Source organism: Perca fluviatilis, chromosome 15 (assembly GCF_010015445.1).
Source record: "Perca fluviatilis chromosome 15, GENO_Pfluv_1.0, whole genome shotgun sequence".
In the NCBI taxonomy this organism is placed as follows: Eukaryota; Metazoa; Chordata; class Actinopteri; order Perciformes; family Percidae; genus Perca; species Perca fluviatilis.
In genome coordinates this window covers 22,002,702-22,019,743 of record NC_053126.1, presented here as the reverse complement: position 1 = coordinate 22,019,743, position 17,042 = coordinate 22,002,702, and the positions used below count along the sequence as shown (strand labels likewise).

Sequence of the window (17,042 nt, the reverse complement as noted above, 5' to 3'; positions counted from 1 at the left end):
GAGTCCTGTTTACAAGCAGTAGTCAAGGAGGTATTTGATTGTATGTGTGGAATAGTAATATACATTCTAATACACTGTTGCCTAGAAAATACTCCTAGCAGTATGGGAGCATGCTGATAAGATAAAAAAAAAACATGTCAGATCTAAACCAGGAAATGCTCACAGTTTTAATCGGAGTGAGGACTGTCCACCACGATGTGCGGCTTAGGGGAGGATGCTGTAGCAGTCTTTGACACAAATGTACCAATTGCTTTTTCCTGCAGGGAAATAACATTTTTGTTTATGTTAATTATTCATGACAAAAATAAATGCTTTCCATACATTCAGTTCAACATGAAATTGTATATTAGCATTGCAGTTATGCTAGGGTCCCACCACTATTTCTATCACTATTTTCAAGTCCTGTAGTAATAGTTTAACATTTTGGGAAATGTGCTTCTTGACGTTCTTGTCGAAAGTTAGATGAAAAGATTAATACCAGATTAATGTCTGTACAGTAAATATGAAGCTGCAGGCAGTTAGCTTAGCTTAGCACAAAGACTGGTAACAGGGGGAAACAGCTAGCCTGGCTCTGCTTAAAGATGACCAAATCCGCCTGCCAACAACTCTGAAGCTTATATAATTAACACATATCTCATTTGTTTAATCCCCACAAAATAAATTTATAAAAAGTAATGTTGTGATTTAACAGCGGGTTAGCTAAGTTAAGCTTCATATTTACCATACAGATATGTGAATGGTATTGATGTTATCATTTAACTCTCTGCAATAAAAAGCAAATAAGCACTAAGAACTATTCCTTTAGGTACAATTTTGAGTATTTCACATTACGCTGCAATTTTTCAGAGGAATATATTGTATTTATAACTCTACTACAGCTATAGTTAGCAATTACTTAGCTTTTGATTAATGTTTGACATGCAAATCAGATCATTCACTTTTAAAATATAAATGTGTTATACAGTAGATTAATTACCCAACAATAAACAAATAAATTAAACTTTGTAATTAAATTACAATCACTTCATTTGTTTTTAATATTAGTGCTGCTTCTTTTCTTAAGTAAAACAACTGAATATGTATTATATCACTGCTATGTTTATCTTACTGAACCATTACTTCTATACTACTATCACTACTGCACTTCTTCAAGTGTCAGTGCTGCTGCTGCTACAGTACTACTTCTTTCTAATAATGAACTGAACATTACATATGTGGTGTGAGATCATACGACACATGAATGCACACACACACGCACGCACGCGCGCACACACACACACACACACACACACACACACACTCACACACACACACACACGATCATATGCTTATTACCTCCACAAGCTGATGCCAGTGCTCTATTGGTTTGCGTGGATTGGCCAGCATGGCTGTCCAGTGCTCCCTCCCTGGACCGTCAGCTTCGCTGCCCACGCGACACATCCCTATAACCTCGTTATGGCCAATACTGATATGCAGCAAGGGATGGAAGCAAGAGCAAGAGAGGAAGGGGAGTAGAGAAAGGGAGAGAGCGAGGATATAATAAAGCAGGGAGAGAGAGGGAGACAGAGCTTGTAAGAAACGGACAGGGAGAGTCTCATTTATCAACATTGAGTACTGGAAAAAGAGTGCAGCAGCTGAGGTATAAGCAGAATAGCAGCTTACAAATACACACAACCCTGCATAAAAGCTTGATGTCAGCGGGGGATCAGGCATGAGCACAAACATACAAAAGCACACACCTATGGAAATGCCAAATGGAGGGCAGACTACATAATAGGGAGGCGGTGCATCTATACACAAACACATCAAACAGCCAAGTGTTGCTGCAAGCGTCAGACAGACAAGCATTGGCAGGGTTCCACTTCTTCCTTCAACATTAGCATAAATCATGTCTATTCATGAGGTGAACGTCCACCAGGAGGCTGACTCATGAGGGACCCCTCTTCGTGTTCAACACAGCCGCGACACCATCAAAATGTGACGACCCAAAAAGCAACAGCAAACATCACACTGCATGTGCAAACACACATTCAATAAGCAGCACACTTCACAGTAATGATCAGCTTCATCCGAGTACCCTACAATATAATAATGCCTCAGCTTGCTCACCAGTCATAGTCCATCACAGCAATGATGATGGATACACTTTCTATATTTTCATTGGGAATGTCAAACACCAGCGCCTCGTTGTACGTGGGATTCAGTGTGTTCTTCTTAATGGAAGTCTTCCTCTTTTTTAGCCTTCGCCCGTCACAGATCAAAGAGGCCTTCACGTACGGGTCTGAAGACAAGAGATGAGAGAAGATGGAATGCATAAGAAAAGAGAGAGATAGAGAAAAGGGAGTAGTGGGAGAGAAAAAAGAAGGAAGGAAGAAAAGTAATGGAGGAAGAAAGAGGAAGAAAGAGAGGGAGACAGAGGAAGAGGGGGAGAAGGCAGAGAGAAAAAGATAAGGGGGGACTCCTGCAAACGCTGTTAGGTATTATGCTCACAGGTATCCGCGTCAGTAACGCATAAAAGGCATGAAAATCAAGTCACCTTGGCAAAGCTGGATTAAGAACACAAAGGGAGAAAAGCAGCACAGGTTGAATCACATTTATCCATTCAACATGTGCAGCTCAGTGACAGCAGCCAAGGAAAACACACACACCCACGGCTCCATTTGTATGCTGCATTTTAAAGCATCTTTAAGGCACTGCAATCACCTTGGGACCACTGTGGCAATAATTACGCCGTGTGGTCATTATCATCTGAGATCTCATTTAATCTGAGAGGGCATTGCCGTTTTAATTAAGTCTTTAAGTGAAGGATAACTAAAGCATAAAGCCTTTTTTTATAATGCTTTTGTTAATTCAATATTAGCATTAGCAATCACGTCTTGACATCAGTCTCACAGGTAAAACTATTGTTGTTTTTGTCTATTTCTGCAGATATACAGTAATTGGTGCTACACCTGCAGCTGATTTTGTTCACAATAAAACACAATGCAACTTATTTTTACTGGTTTTTGTATTTGTATATAATACACTTTATTGCTTCAGGTAATATATTCTTAATGTATAAACTCCACCTCTAGTCCTTGAAGGAAACATCTAACTTCAGATTCTCCAACACTCATTTAGAAACGCACTTGATTGATTGATTGATTTTATTTGCCCATTTCATTATAAAATACGATACAGCTATGCACCATACATTAAAACCAAAACAAAGTCAGGATAACACAATAAAGCCATGGGGCTTATTTCTATTGTGGTCCCTTCAGGAAGTATTTAGCAAAGATTTATTGTCATTTGCTGTTTTGGACCTTCCCTAACATGCTTCATCTACTTCTACTTCAGTTAGTGATTTTTTTTAGGCTTTGAAAAATCTCTTTTTTGCACAAACCTGTTGGTTTTACCTGCAGGAGGAGTAAACTGTAATGATAATAAAAGTAAAAACAAACGTTTTACAGCAAAAGAGGGGTGGCATTCCTCATTGTGATGGGCAAACCGATTCTTTTCACAGAATCTGTTCCTTCGAGTTGATACACACGAATGTATCGACAGTTTCGAGTTTTTGTACTTTTTACAAAATATGGCGTCAGTTTCTCTGTGACACTCGACAGCTAGTGCTGCCTGCCCCACAAAACTACTTTTCAATGCATTACCAGTCCTCATTTATAAGTTTACATTAGAAAGATAAAATATCAATTTTAATGCATTGATTCAGCATCCCACTTGTATGTAGGTAGGCTATGTAAGCTCAAGACGATGTTACAGAAATGTGTTTTTGAGGGTAAAGTAGCAGACAGTTCGAGAGAGCGGTTCTTTTGATCTTGTCCAGTCTGTCTCGACTCATACATTGACACCCTCGTTTGAGACAATGATTCCCGCTTATTTATTGGTGGTCCCACTTCCTGTGTTTTGAGCGACTGCACCTGTGAGCAGTACCCTACGATAACAGCGAGTGTGTGTGCAGTATGAGTGGGATTCATAAGCATTAGGTACGTTTGACAGGCTGACCCGGTACATACCGGACACTATAAAGAGTCGTTCAAAAAGATTTGTTCGTTCATTTCGCCCATCACTAATTCCTCAGTCAAAATGCAACAAGCTGTATCTTGCAGATGTAGAGCATTCTGGTCCATTTAGACTGCTGATGGTGGGGAAAACTCACTAAATAACATAAAAAGTACTCTTTTATTGCATGAAACTGACACCATGTTTAATTGTGATGTTTACATATAAAAAATATCTCTACTGCATGTTTAGCAAGTTATCAATCAGAATAAGACACACACAAAATTAACTCACATACATCACCAGTGGCTGTTTTTTAAAGCTGTTCTGTGTCATATTTTTCCTTTTAATGAGTTTCCAGTCAGACTGCTGGCTGGAGGTCTGGCAGCAGGATGATGTGCGTGTGTGTGTGTGTGTGTGTGTGTGTGTGTGTGTGTGTGTGTGTGTGTGTGTGTGTGTGTGTGTGTGTGTGTGTGTGTGTGTGTGTGTGTGTGTGTGTGTGTGTGTGTGTGTGTGTGTGTGTGTGTGTGTTAATCCTTTACCTGAGAAGCCAGTCAGGTCCATGGCTTTGAGGTTGGTGGCCTTGATGACTGTAGCAGTGAGCCTGCCTGCAGTGGGCAGGTAACACAGCGAGAAATTAAGCTCCCCGAGATCAGCCTTTTCCTGTAGGTCACCACACACACACAGACAGTGATCAGAAATGAAACAGGAACGCCATGATCACACACATGGCATCAGAAACAGAGCCAGATAGGAAAAACACTAACTGACAGATATCCTTCGGTTTGCTGTGATTGTCTATGGCCAGAAAAGAGCTACATCTGTGACTGACGGCGGGTGACAGCAGGCGTCCTAATGCGGCTAGGCAGAGTGTTTAGGCAGAGGGGAAGGGCTGTCACTGTAAATGAATCATATGCCAATGTGTCAATGTCCCCAAGTAAGGAAAGTGTTAAGTAGAGGTGACGATTCTTCAGGCTTTTTATATCTATCCCCCCCCCCCCATCTACTGATCTTCTCGCTGTCTGTGGTCTCAGTGGCACCGCAGTAATGACACCGGTGGTATTCAGGTCACACTGTGGCATGATGACTCCTTAGTGCCTCACTAATCAATACTTCCCCGGGTGAAACATAAAATAAAATATGCTGAGAGGCTGATGCTTTAAACTTATTTAATAAATGAAACACCCATGCCAAAAAATCTAAGACTTTGCTTTGTCTAATTTGCTAATAGGCTTTTATGAATATTTCATATAAATCTACTTGGACGCTGCATGGTAAAAAGTTTGGATGTGGCCAGCGGTGCCTTTCCAGTAATCTATCTGGACTCTCCCGAGCTGTGATTCTACAGTGCCTTGCGAAAGTATTCGGCCCCCTTGAACGTTTCGACCTTTTGCCACATTTCAGGCCTCAAACATAAAGATATAAAACTGTAATTTTTTGTGAAGAATCAACAACAAGTGGGACACAATCATGAAGTGGAACGAAATTCATTGGCTATTTCAAACTTTTTTAACAAATAAAAAACTGAAAAAGTGGTGCAAAATTATTCAGCCTTTACTTTCAGTGCAGCAAACTCTCTCCAGAGTTCAGTGGGGATCTCTGAATATCCAATGTTGACCTAAATGACTAATGATGATAAATAGAATCCAGCTGTGTGTAATCAAGTCTCCGTATAAATGCACCTGCTCTGTGATAGTCTCAGAGGTCCGTGTAAAGCTAGAGCATCATGAAGAACAAAGGAACACACCAGGCAGGTCCGAGATACTGTTGTGGAGAAGTTTAAAGCCGGTTGGATACAAAAGATTTCCCAAGCTTTAAACATCCCAAGGAGCACTGTGCAAGCGATAATATTGAAATGGAAGGAGTATCAGACCACTGCAAATCTACGAAGACCGGCCGTCCCCTCTAAACTTTCAGCTCATACAATGAGAAGACTGATCAGAGATGCAGCCAAGAGGCCCATGATCCTCTGGATAACTGCAGAGATCTACAGCTGAGGTGGGAGACTCTGTCCATGGACAACAATCAGTAGGTATACTGCACAAATCTGGCCTTTATGGAAGAGTGGCAAGAAAAGCCATTTCTTAAAGATATCCATAAAATGTGTCGTTTAAAGGTTTGCCAAAAGCCACCTGGGAGACACACCAAACATGTGGAAGAAGGTGCTGTGGTCAGATGAAACCAAAATCGAACTTTTGGCAACAATGCAAAGCGTTATGTTTGCGTAAAAGCAACACAGCTCATCACCCTGGACACACCATCCCCACTGTCAAACATGGTGGTGGCAGCATCATGGTTTTGGGCCTGCTTTTTCTTCAGCAGGGACAGGGAAGATGGTTAAAATTGATGGGAAGATGGATGGAGCCAAATACAGGACCATTCTGGAAGAAAACCTGATGGAGTCTGCAAAAGACCTGAGACTGGAATGGAGATTTGTCTTCCAACAAGACAATGATCCAAAACATAAAGCAAAATCTACAATGGAATGGTTCACAAATAAACATATCCAGGTGTTAGAATGGCCAAGTCAAAGTCCAGACCTGAATCAATCGAGAATCTGTGGAAAGAACTGAAAACTGCTGTTTACAAACGCTCTCCATCCAACCTCACTGAGCTTCGAGCTGTTTTGCAAGGAGGAATGGGCAAAATGTCAGTCTCGATGTGCAAAACTGATAGAGACATACCAAGCGACTTACAGCTGTAATCGCAGCAAAGGTGGCGCTTCAAAGTATTAACTTAAGGGGCTGAATAATTTTTTGCACTAATATTTGAGTTTTTATTTGTTTAAAAGGTTTGAAATATCCAATAAATTTTGTTCCACTTCATGATTGTGTCCCACTTGTTGTTGATTCTTCACAAAAAATTACAGTTTTATATCTTTATGTTTGAGGCCTGAAATGTGGCAAAAGGTCGAAAAGTTCAAGGGGGCCGAATACTTTCGCAAGGCACTGTATATTACCAGACTTTGAATGAATCTATACTGCAGACAATTTCCAGTCTGCGCTATTTCTGTCCTCCATACTCCTCTCTATACAGTATATGACCCTCAGGCAACAGACAATAAGGCACATGCTTCTTTGAGTCATATAAAAGCAAAGAAATGGTGTAATCATTTGAATCCTGTAAGAAACTATAAAATGAACCACCACAAGATACTTAAGCTTGAGAATGTTTTTTAACATCTCACAGGACAGAGGCACAATTGATTCTATTAAGGCACAGTTGATTATCCTCAGTTGCCTACATGTTTTATTTTGAATTTTGGTGTCTGAAATACAGTGGGGCTTTTACTAGGGATTATTTTCACTGTCGATCAATTTCTCTATTAATCGATTAGTTGTTTGGTCTAAAAAATGTCAGAAAATGGTGAAACATGTGGATCAGTGTTTCCCAAAGCCCCACTGAAGTTTGTTCACAACTCAAAAATATTCAGTTTACTGTTATAGAGGATAGAAAATATTGACATTTATGAAGCTAGAATAAGAGAATTTTGACTTTTCTTTCTTTTAAATTACTCAAACCAATTTATCGAATATCAAAATAGTTGGTGATTAATTGAATAGTTGACAACTAATTGATTAATGGATTTATCTGCAGCTCTAGTCAAAATTGCATTAATCTAATATGAGCAACTTCATATTTTGACTTGACTTGATCCCAAAAAAGAAATTAGAAACTTTTTGAATACCTTAATTTTGTAAGATTGTAAACCCTACAAAAATATTATTTTAATAATAACACATTCAATTTGAACATACAGTATTACGTAGTGGGTAAATTTAAAAGTCGTTCATTTAGTTGCTTATGAGATTCAAATTATTGTGGCCTTTCTTTGCATCCGAAGAGTCACCGTTGCAATGATAGTATGAGGTGAACAAACTGTAGGACACTAAACCTACACATTGTTTACCTATACTATACATTTGTAAATTGAATATGATTATATTTCTATTATTTGCAATATGAATCTGAGACGTGTATATGTATGTACGCCCCATGTCAGCTGTTAATGTGAATTATGCAAATTATTATGTCAACAACAGCATATCCACATATTTCTTGTTTTATATTGTGTACTCGTGTTCATATTTAGTTTGGCTTCATACTGCAATGCTATTTTTTAACATTTGTATCTTTATTTTTCATTCATATTTTCTTTCCTCCAAGCTGGAATTCAGATTCATTTTCATATCATGAATACATGAATTTCTACTTGAATTAAAACTGTCACTTGTGTCATGTTTGATGAGCTCCATTCCTGCTTCTATCCCACTCACCACAGCCCAGGCCCATGACTTGCAGCTGCTACGGCCCGATATCGCCACAAGGCTCATTCAAATTCCATCTAGTCTAATTTACCGTGGGCATCTCTTCCAAATGAATGTGATTGTTTTGTGTTATTTCTGCAGCAGAGCTTCATCCTTACCGCGGTGCCTTCCACAATGTCCCTCCAGACGGGTTTGTCCCCGCTGCCCTCGCTGAAGTCCAGCAGGTTGTCCACCACTACCTGGCCGATCAGGTCGTGTCTGGAGAAGCGGTCGAAGTCGTACACAGAGAAATGCAGCTTCCTGGAATGTAGCTCATTCAGCGGCACGCCAAACTGAAACGTCTCATTGAACACTGGGTTTAAGGTCTTTCTGTGGACCTGAGAGAGAGACAGACAGACAGAATTTATAGTAACACTTTAAATACAGCCTATAAATTACAGTCATTACAGTATGGGGTACCGATGGGTAGGTACAAGGGAATTAGTACAAAGAATAATGGGGGCACAAACAACATTATTTTACCCTTTAACACCACTATAACAGTAAAAGAGGGTTAATAAGGGACTACTTCCTTTATAGCCCACATACCCCAGACTCACTGTAATAAGGGGTGCTCTTATTCACATTTCCAATGCTTTGTCCTGATTGTAAGATACTAAAAGTAATGGTTATTACCTAAACTGAAATTAATACTGAATGCTTTTCAACAGTTGGCAAAACATAAAGAAAATAACATTTAAGTTGTTATATATTAATAACTCGCCACAGTACAGCAACAAAAATAATGTACACTAAAATGAATAACAATCATAATAATTCAAAATTCAAAAAGTATTTGTTAAAGTCATAATTTTAAAATAAATGAAACTATACATGTAATTGAAATATCAACACTATTACAACGTGTTCCTCATTTTCCCTGCCTTGTTACCCTGTAATCCCCAGACATCTTGTCTTCTTCACTTATACTTATTGCTATATACTCAATAATTACATAGTAATCTGTGAGCTGTGATCTAAAGCAGTGGTTCTCAAAGTGGGGTCTGGGGACCCTTGCTCATGAATTTCATTCACTTTCTGTAATAAAACATCTAAAAGCAAAATTTCTATCAGGTAGGGGACCCTGGGACAAAGTCTTATGAGATGGGAGTTTGTGGTCTAATTTGTGTCAGTTTAGGGGTCCTTGATGTGAAAAAGCTTGAGAACCACTAATCTAAAGCATTCATTTTCTGGGCTAGCCCCTATTTTTTCTGCCTTTTATTTAACCCTCATTTTTACGTTTGAGACTTTTGCATTGATGATAGTATTCCAGTCACAGACATGAGTTGAGGTTTCCTCAAAGACAAATTCAAGACAGGTTTTGAGAAACCCAGCTGGTTGTCTGACAACACTTAATGCTGTTTTGAAGATGCGTCCAGAATCCTCAAAGATTTTTGTATTTTGCCGGCATGAAATTCCATCTATATGGAAAATATATATTCCATCTGCTGCCCAGTAAAGTACATTTTTAAATGTTTCACAAGGTGCGACTTGATATCTTCAATGAGGAGTCGCTAAGGATTCTGGAATCTTCAAAAACACAGTAAGTGCTGTCAAACGACCTGCCAGCTTTTGTCTTGTGGCTTTTATCCGTGACTCAAATGTAACCATCACTGCAAAAGTCTCATACTTAAAAACTCGACTTATCTAAGTGGCACACAAAAACTCCTTTTCTCCGAAAGCAGTGATTGACAAGATCCTCATTTTCTTCTGGTAACATCTTTGACACTGAGCTCACATTACTGTGGTGTTGTACTAAATCTTTTTCCTTAGATTTGAGGAGTTTAGGTTTGGCAAGTGTTTTTTTTTTTGTTCTTCCTGTTTTCTGCTCCTGCCAACCACCCAGTTCTTCTTTCAAAACAAATTGGAAACGTTGGAAATTTCTTTAGGATTATTTTTATTTATTTTTCTGTCACAGAAGAACTACCAGAGACTTGATGTGGATATAAAAGCTTAGCTTAACTGCCTGGATGAATCACATTGTAAAGCAAAACAGACATTATTGCATGTAAATGTCATGAAATAAAACAAAGACAAGACATATCAGGACACAGAATGTCCCAGAAGGGTTTGTTTTGCCAGAAGTGCGGAAAAGACCTTGGGCAACATAATTAACCTGTACTACACTGACCTTGTTCCTCAGCCAGAGGGAGAAAAGTGAATTTCTTCCTCAAAAGAATCAAATCAAACCTGCTGAAATTAAATAAAGACCTAAAACTAAATTTAAAACTCAAAATGCTGAACAACGTACAGGATATCTTTCTTTTAAATGTTCTAACACATTTCCTATTGGTAACTGCTTTTCAGTTCGCCTCTATTTTAACCGTATGTTGTGTTTGCAGCCTTTTCCATCTGTCACCCCAGTAACAGGTCAAATAAAATGGATCCTTTTGAATCAGATGTAAAGCAGGCGGCTGTAATTTCCTGCTCATCAAGACGACATTTAAATTTGTCTTCAATCTCATTTAATCTCCAACACAACAATTTGTTGATTCAGTGGTGGGATTTATTTGCTATGAAAGCATTTGATATAAATGCTGTCATGCAATAAAGCTGGTGATAATTAAAGACACACACTCGATTTTCCAAATCCAACTTTTGTCGCTGCATGAGTGGGTCTGTCACTCCAGCTTATTAGCACTTGATGATTACTTGTTAGCTCTGGATTTAACATGCAGCTGTTGGAGATGGAGATGCTGTGCCTTTAGAAACCAGGAACACAAAAGCTCCAAAATCTACTATAGGTGATGTCTGTTTCTCTTTTGAAATTAGTTGAAAGGGATAAAAGCATGGCAAAATATGAGTGGTGTAAAAATGACATGTTAATGGGGATGTGATTAAAATGAAACAATCATCTAAACTCTAAACAAAAGAAGAGCAGTATTATGCAAATGACTGAAGCATTCAATCATTTCAATGGCTGAAGGGGCTTTTGTGATATACAGGAGACAGTCACACAAAGGGGGAAACCAAAGGGGAGACATTTCAAACTGGTACAGCTTCATTGTCACACTTTCCTGGTGGACAAGTACTGGTGATATTTAAGCTCAAACTTAGAACTACAACTCACATCTGTGGGGCTACTGACCTCATACATCTTGAGCTCCTCCACAGAGAATAAATTAGAAGAGAGGAGGATATTTTGAGAGCTAAGGGTACATTTTCTGGTACAGAACGTCCCGAAATGTACTCAAATATTGACTATACTGTCCTCAAATACCAGAATAACACACAGGAGTTGAGTAGCAGTGCATAATAGTCTGAGGCACATTATGTTGAATAAATTATGCCCCAGATTAGATTAGATTACATTAGTGAAACTGTAATGATTCCCCATGGGGAGGCTGGGTCATCAGAGCAGCAGGAAACAGGCAGAGAGAAAACAGCAAGTCAGACCTGATGATTTTTAAATGTTGAGTTTTTTTTTTTGTTCGTTTGTTTCCACTGTGGATACAGGTGAGTGTAGTGAAAGTGGGAGTTACCTTAGTCTGGTATTTCTTCTTCCTGTCTGGCAGTAGGTAGATCTTCACATACGGGTCAGAGAAGCCGTTGGCATCCTTCGCTGGCAGGTCCAAAGCTTTCAGGATCTTCACCACCAACTGCTCCGTACTGAGACACACATTCAGCAAACTCCATTAGACTGCTCATAAAAAAAGGCATAAAGGCCAGGTTTGCACAAATTCACACAAATAAACTGAGACCCAGAAAGGATCCCACACAAACACACACACACACACACAAACACAAACACACCTGTGCAAGCTTTGTACACTTATAATGGTGTGGGAGGTTTCGTTTTTCTGAAGCTGGGAATACCGAAATAGAATGTTGTGTGTGTGTGTGTGTGTGTGTGTGTGTGTGTGTGTGTGTGTGTGTGTGTGTGTGTGTGTGTGTGTGTGTGTGTTTGTGTGTGTGTGTGTGTTTGTGTCATCCCTGCAGCTGTATCATGTTGCACTATCAGCAATGTTAAATGTAAGCACAGTAAGCACAGATGTACAGTACCGCCAGTGAGAGAGGCCAAAGCTGAGCTCATTAATAATCCTTAACACAGCAGCCTTTATTCCACACTCACTTTAGGCCACATGCACATAGTTGTTAATGCATAAGTGATACATACAAGATCCACACTAAAAACCTAAACCTTGACCCTTCACTAAACCTTCCACTATCAGTTTCATCAATGTTTGAACATATTTGTTTGATTGATTCTATATTTCCTGTATATTTTAACCAGTACTGCACTGAATGTTTAAAGTACTGGTTCCCAAACTGGGAGAAAGATGAATCTAAGGGGTCACCAGATGATTACTAGGATAGAAAATGATACAGACAAAATACTGCTACACAATATTATGTTTATTTTGGGGAATGGTTTCTTTGTTAAATACTACAAGAAATATTCAAATGAAATAATCGCAACCTATATATCACAGGGTCACAGCCAAAGCAAGTTGGGAACCACTGGTCTAAAGAAAGCCCTTAACATAACATGATTATAATGGATGTGTCTTATTTTTCTATTTTTTATTTGATTTCATTATAGTACAGTATAAATAATATGTGTTTTATTAGCTTCTTATTCTTATTCATTTGAAGGCAAAAGTCTGTAATCCAGCTGTAACAAAAAGATTTAGCCCCAACACCAAAATCTAAAATACAGATTTGAATGTGGCTACCACTCCAAAATTGGTGGACGGGTCTTTTTTTATTAGACAACTATAAATCTAAGTAATTCATGTTTGATTGATGCTGCTAAAAGTTGCTGAATGGATGCTGTATAATTCAGTGTTATTTGTAAACAGTGCAGTAAAATAGACTTATGATTTCAGTTATGTTAGTAATGTATGGCTGCAACTACCAATTACTTTCATTCATCTTCTGATTATGTTCTTGATTTATCATTTGGTCCTTAAAAGTGAATAATAAAAAATGCCCATCACAGATTTCTCTAAGTTCTCTAAGATTTCTCTAACTTCCACTGTATTGTGTTACAATCCAAAACCCAAAAATAATCAGATTAGCAGCAAATATTCCAATGTGAGAAGCTGGGAGCAGCAGCTTTATTTTGTCTGTTTGCTTAATAAATGATTCAAACCATTAATCAAAATTGTTGCAGATTTCTGCCAACTGACTGGTAAGTGTTATTTCACTGAATAGAATGCCAAAAAAGAAAAGAATATTACATTGTACACTTGCGCTGTGTTTTCTGGGATATTTGGCTTAAAGATAGCAAATAGGCCTGTAGATAAATACATTTGAATGTTCAGCAGCTTTGCTCTAAAAATAGCATTATTGGTCATCATATTTACAAACCGTCATATACTCAGTCACAATTGCACATGTAATCAGTGTAGCAGGAGTCTTTCTTTGTCACGCACACACATATGCAAGCATAAACACACACGTGAGCAGACATAATACATACGTCTTTACATTCAAATACTCCATGCAGAGTCATGGCTGCTTCTCACGCACCGTTTATTATGTATTTAATTACCAGATGAAGATGAAGATGGCTCAGAGGCCTTTAATCAGACCTCGTTAGACTGTGTCTCCCCATGTTAACCAGTGTGTCAGCACTTCATTAGCTGCTTTAGGAGAGCAGCGTGAACTTTGGGGCTGAGAAATGATGTGCAGGGTAAACGTCACAGTGACCCCGACAACGTCTTAGGTCCATGTGTACCAATCACAAATAAGATACGCTTGTTGACAATATAACCATGGCCAATCCGGACACATGTTTACCTCTGAATCACATCCAATTAATGCAATCGGATAAACATGACCACTCTGCAATCACATCAAATCAGGGAGATGATATACAGGGGGAAATTGCTGGATGGAAATTCTAGCTCAGCCAGATTCATATTTTAACAAGCAAACTCGGACCAATTCAAATATGTATCTAACGATCTATAATCCGGTATGATTTTGAGACATGCTGGTGGTAGAGACTATGCAGTCGATGTGATTAGCCAGTGTGGTTCATGGCAAGTAGAGGAAAAAATAGAGATGTAAAATAATTGAAAACGACATGAAGCTTGTGTACAAAAAAAACACCCCTCATGAATTTTCCTGCTTTTGTTGTTTGTTACAAGGACACGGTTGAAGATTGTCCTGCACTCACGTGTCCTATTACAGAACAAGACATGAGCGTGAACCCAAACCAAGGTTTTTACACAATCCACGAGGCATACTGCAGAGAATATACCTATTACTGCTGGAGCACAGAGGGAAATTCTCGGCCTTATTCCTGGCAGACAGAAGCTAGCTGTTATTCCCACAGTGGAAATGTGTCAGCTTTTAATGGGATTGTCAATAGACATGCCTTTCCCAGAGGATATGAAGATCTGAGGATTGACACCGTTGTTCTGACTGTTACACTCCAAACAGCTGGGTCTCACACATTAACATACCAATCTTATCACAGTCCCAGTGCTAACACCTCTACATGTACATATACAGACATGCCCACACTACATCTCTAACCTTTCTTCTTTACTCCTCAGTCCCTCTCTCTCTTCTACTCCTCTCATGAAAACAATTTCCCTCCAGTGTAATGGCAGGCAACTACAGCACGACATAAATTATCTCGTGACTTTATAAATGGGAATAAGGGACACATGAATAGTTTTCATCATTAACCTTCCTGTCCGTCTAACTCCCATGCCATTTCTCTGTATCTGTAACTCCAGCTATAACACAGTCTGGTGTTATTATGTGTTGACATGGGCTGCTGTTTAAAGTGGCTCGCCATATATAATTCATGACTGAAACGGCCTCTCGCTCCCTTTCATTTCTGACCATCAGCACTTTCGCCTGTTGTAATGTTTCGACATGTCGGGGCAGGCAGAAATGGGGGACAGCCAGCTGAGCCACAGAGAGGCCGAGCAAGTGAGCTGCACACTCATCCCCACAACCCACAGCCACCCTGACTTACAATACACACACACCCACACATTCATATACACACTCTCCCATCACCCATTCTTCACAGCATGGCACCCACCAATTACGTACTTAGACCCAAATTATCCAGCAGAGAATATTCAACAGAAAATTGTCAAAGGAGCTAAATGAAAGTAACTACAGAAATCTGTGCCACACAGTACATAAAAGACACCGCTGTTGCTTTTTAAACATTCATGTTTCAGTATGATTACCATAAACAAAAGAGACCACAGTCGAGACAACAACTAGTAGCCCCTCACATCTCATGCTAGTGGTATTGTATGTTATGCTGTTCCCATCCAAAACTCAATTTTTCTACTTGTGTTGGAGGTTTTCTTTTTGAAGAGGATAAACACACTAAAATATATTTTTCCAAGAAGCACCCTCTCTCTGTTCTGTGCCATGAAGAAATTCAGCAAACCGGCGTCTGACTTAGTGTTTGAACAAATGCACACCCAATGATCAAAGTGATGCAAAAACAGACGCATCAATGTTCACCAGAGATAAGCAAAACTGCAGGTGCTGGTAGTTCCACTCAGTGTTGGATTCAACAAACAATGTTTAGTCTCATTTTTAAGGATCCAATTCTCCAAGCTGTGCACAGCTATCCCAAGCATCCACATAATGCAGAATGTATGTATTTATTTATTTATCTATTGCTTTTAGCTGCGTTAGTGGCAATGTCGGTCAGCCGGCCCACCACTTTGGTCCAGACTGAAAAATCTCAACAACTATGACTGGATTGCCATGAAATCTAGTCATAGTCACAGGAAGAACCATAGAAAAGGTTTGTGTTTTGCACTATTTTGATCAAAGCAAAGTCAATGGGTCTCCCCACAGAGGCAGCATCTTCAACCTGGTGGTGATGTTACAGTTTAACTTTAGATCTTAAAATTATCGTGGCAATGATTTATTAATGTTCAGAGGCTACACGTTTTACATAAGAGGACACTGACAGAGTGAGCAGGTTGTTTTGATGTAAGCTCTTTGACTTACTTAAAGGCGTAGCGCAGGAGGAAGCTGATCTTGCCGCAGTTGTCGCCCTGTTTGCCTTCGCCCTGGTCGCCCTTGGGCCTATAGAGCTCCGGTTTGATCTGCCCAATGCTAGTCACCTGCTCCTTCTCCTCGCCGTGGAAATCAGGACTGGAGAGCTGGTGAGTCATGGGCTTGGGCCTAAACGGACACATTAGAGCTCAGAGGGTGAATATTAAGTGGAGAGTGCAGCACACACAAACAGTGTGATTCAGCAGCTTAATCAGAGATGCAGTGGCGGGTAAACCACCTAAATTGAGTTTATACACTGTTTTTATTTGCATAAGGGTTTACACACCTATTTTACACATGCATGCATCATAGAAAGTCTTATCAAATCAAGGTTAGTTGTGTTATGATGGTGCTTCCGGAGTACAAACCACACACACAAAAAACACAAATTGGTGTTTGTTAAAAAATAGTAGGTTTTTTTTTCTGTTTTTGTAGAATTAAATGCAGCTGTGCTTTGGATATATATATATATATATATATATATATATATATATATAATATCAGCACCAGTTTTAAAACAAATTGATGTTTTTCAAAATTAAACTAATATGAAGAGGTTCACACAAAGTCCAGGATGATTTACAGACTTTAAAAGCCTTCATTAGAGCTGAGCGAGATTAAAGCCAGCATCGTTCAACCAGTATGGTCTTGCTCACAAAAAGAACATTTTCCTAATTTTCAATCATGTGTTTTTTTTTTTATTGATTTCCCTTTAATGATCACTCCCTGGAGGTTAAGGTT

The 17,042-nt window shown here is 39.1% G+C and overlaps 1 protein-coding gene across 1 annotated transcript in view; it reads right to left on the bottom strand.

Annotated features, from left to right (window-relative positions):
• syt3 (synaptotagmin III) overlaps nucleotides 1-17,042 on the bottom strand; it is a 37,843-nt gene that overhangs the window by 3,557 nt on the left and 17,244 nt on the right. The window contains exons 6-12 of the mRNA XM_039825714.1: nucleotides 16,254-16,430; nucleotides 11,789-11,915; nucleotides 8,426-8,644; nucleotides 4,542-4,662; nucleotides 2,110-2,281; nucleotides 1,336-1,465; nucleotides 164-257 (exon numbers count right to left, since the gene is read on the bottom strand). Coding sequence (XP_039681648.1) covers nucleotides 168-257; nucleotides 1,336-1,465; nucleotides 2,110-2,281; nucleotides 4,542-4,662; nucleotides 8,426-8,644; nucleotides 11,789-11,915; nucleotides 16,254-16,430 — 1,036 coding nt within the window. The 3' untranslated portion in view covers nucleotides 164-167. The remainder of the gene's footprint in view (nucleotides 1-163; nucleotides 258-1,335; nucleotides 1,466-2,109; nucleotides 2,282-4,541; nucleotides 4,663-8,425; nucleotides 8,645-11,788; nucleotides 11,916-16,253; nucleotides 16,431-17,042) is intronic.